Genomic DNA, 10,055 nt, shown 5'->3' with positions numbered 1-10,055 from the left:
GTGTCTGACCAGTAATTTTAGCATTCCAATCATGGGAATGATCCAGACAAATTTCAAGAAAGGCGAATAGATTTTCTTTTTATCACTGAGAATTCCAATTCCTCTCGCATGGTACCCAGACCCATAGCATTATTATATAAACAATTGGAAAAAAACCTTTTCTTCCCACATTCTTTGCCACATAAATTCAACTTGTTTGTGCCAAGCTGTGTTTGAGTTTGCACTACATTTGTCTTCTTAACTCCTCCCCATGTGTTGCTTAATGTCCTCCTGGTGGCTCCAACTCACCTCAAGATTAGCCATGTAAGGACATATCTACACGAGGAATTTATTTTGCAATAATAGCTCCTTAAATAACTATTTCAAAATAGCGTGTCCACATGACAAGGCACCATCTGAATATTGCAGAATTATTTTGAAATAGCGTGTCCACACTGATTGGAGCCCTGCCCTCTTCTGCCTGAGGTCCCACCCCTGCCTCCCGAGGCCACATCCACTCTCAGCCCAGTCCTTCCAGGCCATGGGGAGAACTCTGGCTGCCGTGGTGACTGGGGAAAGGCAGGCTGCCAAGCTGTGGCCCCATCCCTCTCCAGCAGCCAGGGGAAGCCAGGCTGCCACAGAGTGACCCAATGTCTCCCTGGTGGGCAGGGAAAGCCAGGCTACCGTGCAGCAGCGGCTAGGGAAAGCAGTGCTGCTGCGCAGCGGTGGGTGGGGAAAACCAGGCTGCCTTTCCTAGTAGCCAGGGCTAGGCTGCTGTGCCACAGCCCTAGCCTTCCCTGGTGGTGGCCCTAGCCTTAAGTGGTTGGTTGTGTAGGCAATCTTGGGAAGGCTCTGCCTTTCCATGCCTACATTACTGACTGTCCATGATGCTGGCACTTTTTTTTCCCAACTGCACCATCAGGATCAGGGATGTGGACATGCCCATCTGCATCCTAGGTGATGCAGCCTACCCCTTGCTCCCCTGGCTAATGAAACCCTACACAGACAGCCTGGACCCTACCAAGGAGCTTTTCAATGCCAGGCTCAGCAGGTGCCACTCCAGCAGGTGGAGTGTGCTTTCAGCTGCCTAGAAGGAAGACTCCAAAGTCTCCTCACCCATTGGACCTCAGTGATCAAAACATCCCTTATGTGGTGGTGGCCTGCTGTGTGTTCCATAACTTACGTGAGAGCAAGGGGAAGACTTTCCCGCCAGGGGGAGTGGTAGAGGCTGAACAACTAGCCAGGGCTTATGAGCAGCCAGACACCACTGCTATATGGACAACACGTCAGGGGCTGTGCTCATCAGGGAGGTCTTGAGGAAGAGTTTCAGCCAAAGCCACCAGTGAGACTCTCTCCTGGGCCTCCCCACAAGGGGCCTCTGCGTTGCCCCTGTGTGCCTTTCGTCCTCTACCCCTCCCTTCCAATCATCCCCCCTTCCCCTGAAAACCAAATAAAAAAGCCTTTTTTGTGTGAAAAAACAACTGTCATTTTTTATTTGGGGGATGTACAACAGGGAAGGGACCGGAGAAAGAACCTGACATGGGGAAGAGAGTCGAGAGGGATTTGTATGGGGCTGGGACTGGTGCCTGCCTCAGGTACCTTCAGATACCCAGGAGGTCCCACTGCCATGTTTTTGGGGACCCCAATGGCTTCTGGGGGGGGTAGGAGAAGCTAGGGGAGTGGGGAATTAGGGGGGTGAGGTGGGCAGGAAGTTGGGGGAGTGGGGCCAGGGAGATGGTTGGAGGCCTGTTCCATACACGTGGCCACGCCCTCCATGACTGAGCGTATGGCCTTGTGATGGCATGACAGCTGCTCCCACATGACCTTCCTCTGCTCCCAGTCAGCCTGGTGCTCCTCATCAAAGCTCTGGATGAGGGACTGCAAACATGCCATCTGCTCCTGCAGCAGGTCCTTGCAGGTTTTTTTCCGCCTGTGGAGCCTGTGCAGTTGTGCAGATGGCATGGGAGGTGGTGCACACGCCATGGTTGCAATTGGTCCAGCTGTGAAGAAAAGCGACAAGGGCAGTCATCCCAGGAGACACTGTGCATGAAGCCCAGCCCTCATCTCTGAGTCGACACTGACGGTCTTGGTTCAGACTAAGGAGATGTGCTTCGAGCAAGGCCATCTGTTGCCTACATAGCATGCACTGTCCTGCAGGGGCACAGACATCCCAGGAGAGCCTCTCTTCACCCACATTCCAGGGACAAGCAGGCATGAGAAGATGCCGGGCAAGCCAGAAGCCTGCGGCCAGGAGGGAGGACAGGGTGGCTCAGCTTCCTTCAGTGTCCCCCACACACCAGGTCTGGCACTGGTGGCGTCCCTCAGAGAGAACTTCTATCCCATCCCACTGGCGGAGAGGAGAGGAGAGAATGTTGGGGGAGGTGTGTGTGAGCAGCAGAGGCTGCTTTCCAGAGAGAGTGCTACTGGGGTGGTCTTCTCTTCCTCCCCCTGGAAGCCATGAAGACTGTTGCAAAGAATTCATTTAGATATCTATAGGTTGTTGCTTGGAGCTGTAAACCTACATTTACAAAGTACACTCCCTAGAGCTAGAACCTACAATGACTGCTCAGGTTGCAATAGCTCAATCCCTAGTCAATAGAACTCTGAATCTTTCCTTCCATTTATGGATTACTGTTTGCCAAAGTAGCCCAAGAATGAGACTATGCAGTGGATGCTTGCCTAAAGTAACCTTCATTTCTTCTTGTCTTTACATACAGTGCCACTGTAGTGCCTCTGTGAAGATGCTTCTACACCCCCGAGTGACATATTTATAACAATATAGATCAGTAGCAAATGCCTGGTCTTACCTGTAATTGGACCTCTTGGAGGTGGATGCTGTAAATTCACACTCCAAACCCACCTTCATCTCTTCCTTTAAGTCCTCACAGAACTTGACTTTGTGGAGGAGGTGGAAAGACTTGAGGCATCAGAGGACTCCACCCACACCCCTCCTTTGTAGCTTCACCCTCCCAATATTCAGGAATGTAGAGCGGAGGGTCATATGAGAATTGCAGTAGCCACTACTATGAAAAGGTTGCTCTGTCTGGACGGGATCTGCCAGCACCTCCAAGGAGCATGAATGCACAGAGGCCACCTCAACTCCAGTTACAGGTAATTAATCTTCATTTCTTTACCAGCTGATCAATATGGGCTCCTGAGTTACTCCAGTAGTACACAGTTTAGATCCCTTAGGACAGTGACTAGCTGTCCTGGCAAGGGATCATCAGTAACTGTTCTGGTTTGTCTGTGTTCATTAACATGATTGTGTATCTAAACCTGTCTCTGCAGAGCCTCTGACGCAGGACCCTGGGATATGTGAAAGGGTGTAGGGAAGGGAGATGTATAAAGGGGCAGCGTTTGGAGCGTATAGACATTGGGCAGGTAGTGATCACAGTTTGTTGCAAAATGGAGCAGGCAAAGCCCCATGGTGGCTGCTGTGATGTCAGAGGACCTGAAATGGAGACTGGGAGTTATCAACTCACCGTGTGCCAGTAGTGACTCCATGAATGATGACTGCCAAGGGGCTATGAGTAGATGTAAACTGTGTTCCAGTGGAGATGTGAGGAGGGCCAGTGAAGACACAGGTCTGAAGCTGCTAACTGCAGGATAGACCAGATCAGAGCTACGATAGGCTGCCCCTGGAGGTGAAGGCATTTTGAGCTAGTGTCTTGTAATCAGGCAAACCATATTTCTGACTGCTCCTCTGTTATTGATTTGTGGAGTGGCCAGGGTGAGTACCTTCAGGTATCTGTGCCTTCGATGACCTGTCTGCAGAGTGGAAGCGATTTTGCTTGGCTTCTGCACGGGGATGTTGTACAAATGAATTAATGTCTGCACAAGCACGCAGGATGTAAAGCTCTATGTAAGCACTACATTATGTGGCAAACTCCAGCTATTCCCTGTGGGTCTTGCACTTCTGGCAGATAGTGTTAGCCTCAGAGGCTCGCTGTCACCCTCCACACGGCCTCTTTCTCTTTACTAGAGGTGGGTGCCACATCCCACTGATCTATGCTCATCACAGGCTAGTTCATATGATTGGGGTAAATCCCCTCTGGAGTCCTGATCTCTCTTCTGGAGGCAGAGGTTGAGGAGATGTGGGGAGGCTGGGGGGAGCCTGGGCCTGCCCACTACTCCAGTTCTGGCCTAGGGACCGTAAGACAGTGGCAACAGGCAGGGTTCCAGCCACTCGCAATCTGGCAGCTTTTCCCTGGGCCACTTCCCCAGACAATCCCTCCCAGTATATTTCAGTCCTCAGTTCACACCCATATAGCTCTTCTATACCACACTTCCTCCTTCCTTGCCTGGGGGAGCCCTTTAAAATGGCTTTAACTGAACCCAGGTGCCTGCCTGATTGTGCTGCAGTTAGGTTTAGGGCTTTCTTTTACTCAGGGAAAAGAAAACAGTTCACGCAAGCCCCAGCCATTATCTTTCCTCCATCAGTGTGTGGCAGCCAGCTAGTCTGGGTCTGTCACAATTAATATGTAGGCTGCAATCAGCTTGATTTCTTAGGAAGGCAAAGGAATGCAGGAAAGGATCTGATCATTAGTACAGGATGGGGGAGGGTTTGGGCACAGTGTGAGCTGCTTTTGTGAGAGGAAGAAGTTGCTAACATGAGGGATGATAGTATTTAAGAACCAAGGCTCAAAGCAGAATGCAGGTCCTGGCTAACCCTGCATAGTCCTCCGTAGTATGTCAAGAAATAGAAAAGATCCATCTAGGATCCACAGTGGCTGAAGAGAGAGCAGTAGTGGAACTATGTGCTAGAGCGTGGGGGCACATCACTGCCATCTCTAATGTGCCTTTTAGTTTTGCTACCTTGCCTTCCTCCTTGTCCCTCTCCTCATCACACTCTCTTTTGAAGGGCATGGAGGGAGTTTCACCTTTTTATGACAATGAAGGAGTGATCTAGAGCAATATGTTGTACAAGTTTCACCTGCATCAGAGATATCACTCTTGGTCTGCATCAGCTCTTTTAATATATGCTTGGGATTCTAGTGCGTATGTTTATAAAACCCAATACAGTACTTGGAAATCTTTAAAGGGGAAATAGCACTTAGACCATTTATCCTTGGTTCAGTGGGATAGAGAGTTAAATCCACAGCAAATTCCTCTGACTTCTTTTCGTTTGCCTTAATCAGGCCAAGCACTTCGATCCCCAGACATGGGAATAGAGTATTAATCCACTTTGCCAGGAAACAATTTGTGACATTTATTTAAAATAATTACATTAGTATGAGATGTGTGAGGCGAGACTTACTGCATTTTTACATGCAAGCTAACCAGGTCAATTTTATGGAACAAGCCTCACATGGGTACAGCTTTGCACAGAATTAAGAAACTTGGCAGAATAATTCCAATTAGGAGGCTGATGTTCAGGACCAAATTAATGTAGGACTTATGCAAAATCAATCAATAAAATCCCCTTGGCTGGTTCTATAGACGTGGTGTCTTCAAGAGCAACAGTCAGGGCTGTCAATAATACACAGAATGGGGGTAGGAAGACTGCAGCTGCTGTTTCTGATGTCCATATAGATCAGGCAACCTTTGATTCTTCATCCTAAAGGGAAATTCCCATGTAATTGTTTAAATTGAAGACTTTGGTCTTGTTTATTTCCTAAACTACACTGAATTTTTTAAATTAAGATTACAAACCACCAGAGGGGAGCCCCTGGGTACAGAAAGAGGTAGGAGGAAAGAGGCAAGCACAAGATGCTGTTTGAAAGCTTAGTAGGGAATGACTATTCAGATGGAACAAAATACAGGACTATGTAGCACTTTAATGACTATTCAGATGGAAGTTTCTTTGCAAATCCAGGCCTCTATCAGAACATGCAGGTGGTGTTTTACCTCCAACCAGCCCTCTGTGAACTGAACAACAGAACTGATTTGATGGACACCATCAACAATGAAATCCAGCAGTGCTCATGTGGCTGTAACAGAGATACTCAAGTTGGTATCAAAGTATGTCTTTATACTCCTGCTTGCATAGGAATCATGTAAACACAGTAAAAGTGCCATTGCGTTTTGGTGGATCTAGGTCCTGTTTAGCCTTTATTCACCCATGTGGGCAGAACTGGCAGATGCAATTGCACATTTTCAAATGATTTAAGGAATTAGCATTGAGAACCAGCTCAAAGATATGACGAATGGCAGGAGACGTAGCTTTTTATGCTTCCCTGCTTCAGAGAACAGTGTCAGAGACTGGTTACAACTTGGTGAGTTCCCATGCATCAAAATGATAGATAGATCTCTAAACAGCTTCATAGTGACAGAAGATTTGTAGCAAAAGATTTGTACACTGTGGCAGTTTCTACACCCTTCTACAGCCAGTTATGATCAGAAGGAAAAAATACTCCTTTCTTTATACTTTTATTATGAATGTTGTGTCCTATTGGTGCATTGTTTAGCTATGTCTTTATCAATAAAGAATCTATAAAATTGTTTTTACTTCTTTCTGCTTTGGTTCCTTTGCATACTCTTCCCTTCATAGTCTTGTTAATTACTCCTTGTGGGGCTAGATAAAATACTACTCTTTGCTATCCTTTAATCATCACTATAGTTGATCCTTGTTCTTTGCATTTGATCTGCAAGATCATTAACTTCTGCTTGCTCTTCAGGAATGGCATCCTCTGCTTCCAGTACCACCTCCAGTCTGGGTGCTGCTTTACATTCAGTTTTGAAATCTGGTCTCTCAGGCTTAGTTTCCCCGCTGGATTCAATTTCCGGTTTGCGCTCTGACTTCAGCTCTCTGAGTTTTTGAGAACACTCTCCTTCTTTTACAAATGCAGTTGCTGAAGAGACGCTGGGTTTTGGTGCCTGCATCCACCTGTGATAAAAAACTTCCTCTATGTGCAACCTCTGAGCCACGTCTGGCTGCAGCATGCGGTAAATAAGGTCTTTGCATTCAACTGTCAAGCTTTTAGACCTGGGAAAGTGCACTCTGTGTTCTTTCTGAAACTTTAGCATTTTGCTAATGTTTGAGTCATCATATGGCATCGAGCCACAGACCATTATGAACAGAATGACACCCAGACTCCAAATGTCATAAATCTTAGGTTCATAAGGAATACCCTGTAACACTTCAGGGGCTGCATATGCAGCAGAACCACAGAAGGTTTTACTGAGAATAAGCCTGTCATTTTCATCTCGAGTCAGTCGTCTGGAAAAGCCAAAGTCTGACAGTTTGATATTAAAATCTTTGTCTAGAAGGAGATTCTCACATTTCAAATCCCTGTGGACTAAATCCAAGTCGTGGCAGTACTTGATGGCAGAAGACAGCTGGTGAAACATCTTGTGAGCTATCTCCTCAGACATGGCTCCTCTGCTCTTGATGAACTCTAGTAAGTCTCCTTGTATGCCAAGCTCCATCACAATGTAGACTTTGCCATCAGAGGTCTCAAAAATCTCATAGGTCTTGACAATTGAGCGGTGATTCACTTTGGCCAAAATCTCTATTTCCCTGGGGAGAAATCTTTCCTGGAAGTCATGAGGTGCTTTTTTCTTGTTGATTATCTTCACAGCAACATTAAATTTTAGTCGATTGGAGTAGGCAGATTTCACTTTAGCATATGACCCTTCTCCCAGATTGATTCCCAGGACGTAGCCTCTCTTTTTAAGGACTGCAGCATCATCCATGGTGCCAGAGGCAAGGAGGGATTTCTAAATTGAAGTTGACTGTACATCACATACACTAACGGCCTGTTCTCAAACATTCCATGGTGGTCATCTGAGATAGGCTCTTTCTCTTTAGTTGGATGGTGTAGAACCTTTAGCATTATTTTATTTGTGATGTGGGTATATGATGTCATAAAGCAAAGCTGAATATCAGTGGTGACAGATTGTGTAAAATATAATATTTCACACACAACTATCTGGATAGGGAAGGGAGACAAGAAGGCCTTGAAGAGATTTTTAGCTGTATGGAGATACAGGAAAAGGTTGAATCCTTCTTAGTTTAAGGTGCAGAGGTAAGATTTGGATAAAGCCTAGATATAAGGGACAAAGGAAAGGAAAAAGTCTAAGAGGATTCTTAAGTTATGAGCTGGAGTGGGCAAGAGAAGAAAGGGGAAGATATTAATAGTGACAGAGAATGAAGGGAGAACAGGATACTTGTGAGGAAAAATAAAAAGTTCAGGACACATGATAGTGAGAGGAGATTGAGGATGAGATGTGGAATGGGATGAACCTTTTTTTGCGTAGAATGTGATCAACATTGCTAATAAAGATGGACAGTCCGAGCAAACTATTTCTAATGTTTAAAAAAGCCTTAAATCTCACCCACCCAGCTTCAGGCACCCACCAACTTTCAGCTACATGCTGCAAAGAAGTAAAAACAAGAACAAATCACAACTTGTTTCTTTGCAGGCTACTAGCAATGATTCCGCTAATCGTTTCCGACCATGCACAGAATACATTTTTATATGTATAGAGGCATGTGCAAACGGGCACCACCAACAGAAACACAAATCCTAGCTGTGGGCACTCTGCTAATCAACTGAGTGGCATTGGAGTCTTTCTTGGGCAGCTGCACAAGCCACAACTCTGTTTGGTTCTCTATTCTGGGGCCTAAAGTGCAGCATCTCAGATGCTTAAGCCTCAGTCTGTAAATTTGATGGAAACCAATTCAGCTGGAGAATGCTTTTTAACATTTGAAGGTTCCAGTTTTCACCATTTTTAAATAATCTATGGGCCTAATCCGGTGAGATACTGAGTATGTGCAAATGCTGTTGACTTCAGCAATTCTCTTCTTCTGCTCTGTGTTGAGGAGTTTCTGTAGGGTAATAACTGCATGTGGAGAGAGCGGGGAAGAAAAGGGTTAGTTTTGTGTGAGCAAGTCTCTTAGCAAGTGGACTCCTGCAAACACTGCCCATTAAAGCTGATGAGCTCTCCATCTATCCACTGTGTTATCCTTCTTCCTGCAGAAAACCAAGATGTTGGTTCCTGATCCCCATTCTCTCCCTGTGATTAGGTGCAGTCACAGAAAGCCCCTTGGAGCTACAGGAGCCAACTTTCAACTGGGCCGGAGGGTGCTCACTGTTCAACCCCTAGTTCTGCCTTAAGCGCTATCCCCTTCCACTCTTTCTCCCTAGGATCCTGCCACTTCCCACCCTCTCCACTGAGCCTGTCACACCTAGGCTTCCCCCCTCTAGTGTCTCCCACTAAGGGTATGTCTAGACTGCATCTCTCTGTTGGCAGGGGGATGCAGATTAGGCAGGTAGACATTGCAAATGAGGCAGGGATTTAAATATCCTGTGCCTAATTTGCATAAAAATGGCCTCCGTGTTTTGCTGACTCAGCACTTTGTCTGCAAAAAGCGCCAGTCTAGAGGGGTATCTGTTGAGAAAGAAAGCTTTTTTCAACAGATCCTGTAAACCTCCATAAGGGATCTGTCAAAAAAACATTTTTATTCAAATTAGGCACAGCGTATTTAAATCCTTGCCTCATTTGCAATGTCGACCTGCCTAATCTGCATCCCTCTGCTGACAAAGAGATGCAGTCTAGACATACCCTGAGAGAGCTGATCCTGTGGGCAGGAGGAAAAGGATAAGGAGGTGCTGACGGGGAGTGGGAGGGCTGTTCTGAGAGTGGTGGTGGGGAGATGATCAGGGCTGGTGACATAGAACTGTTGCTCTCTGGCAATGTGCATTGGTAAATTCTGGCTCCTTCTCACGTTTAGGTTGGCCAGCCCTGCCCTAGCCTCTAGCGTGTGAGGAGAATATGGGAAGTTTCTTTCTCCTTCTCAGTTAGAGGCCAGAGTGCATCTCACTTGTGTGCAGTATCCAACTGATTTTTCTGTAGGTTAGCGGCTGCCCCCAACCCACCAACCCAAAAGGAGTTCCCCATCCCTAGCTTAAAAGAATGTCTCTCTCCCTGTGGCATATTGCCAATGCTGAGATCAGCAGAGAGAGTGAGCAGTCACCCTGTTATAAACAAGAGACAAGTGATAGCAGCATATTCTCTGACAGAGCCTTGCGGCTTCATAATTCGCTTGTCCCTTTGGTCTTAAATACCCCACATCTGCTGCCACTCAGGGCAGTTTGCAAAGGACATCTCTTTTTCACAGCATTTGAAAATGG

At 46.5% G+C, this 10,055-nt stretch overlaps 1 protein-coding gene across 1 annotated transcript; it reads right to left on the bottom strand.

Annotated features, from left to right (window-relative positions):
• Window positions 1-6,214: 6,214 nt before the first annotated feature.
• Window positions 6,215-7,614, bottom strand: LOC102459193 (testis-specific serine/threonine-protein kinase 2-like). Its single transcript, XM_006134794.3, has one exon. It carries the CDS (start codon window positions 7,612-7,614, stop codon window positions 6,523-6,525), a length of 1,092 nt encoding a protein of 363 aa, XP_006134856.1. The 3' UTR covers window positions 6,215-6,522.
• Window positions 7,615-10,055: the final 2,441 nt, after the last annotated feature.

This window comes from Pelodiscus sinensis, chromosome 15 (assembly GCF_049634645.1).
Source record: "Pelodiscus sinensis isolate JC-2024 chromosome 15, ASM4963464v1, whole genome shotgun sequence".
Lineage (NCBI taxonomy): Eukaryota > Metazoa > Chordata > Testudines > Trionychidae > Pelodiscus > Pelodiscus sinensis.
The sequence above is the reverse complement of the archived record's forward strand: the minus strand, read 5'-3'. Positions and strand labels throughout refer to the sequence as shown.

Coding starts and splice junctions, on each gene's coding strand:
- LOC102459193 (XM_006134794.3), bottom strand. CDS start 7,614: ATGGATGATGCTGCAGTCCTTAAAAAGAGAGGCTACGTCCTGGGAATC.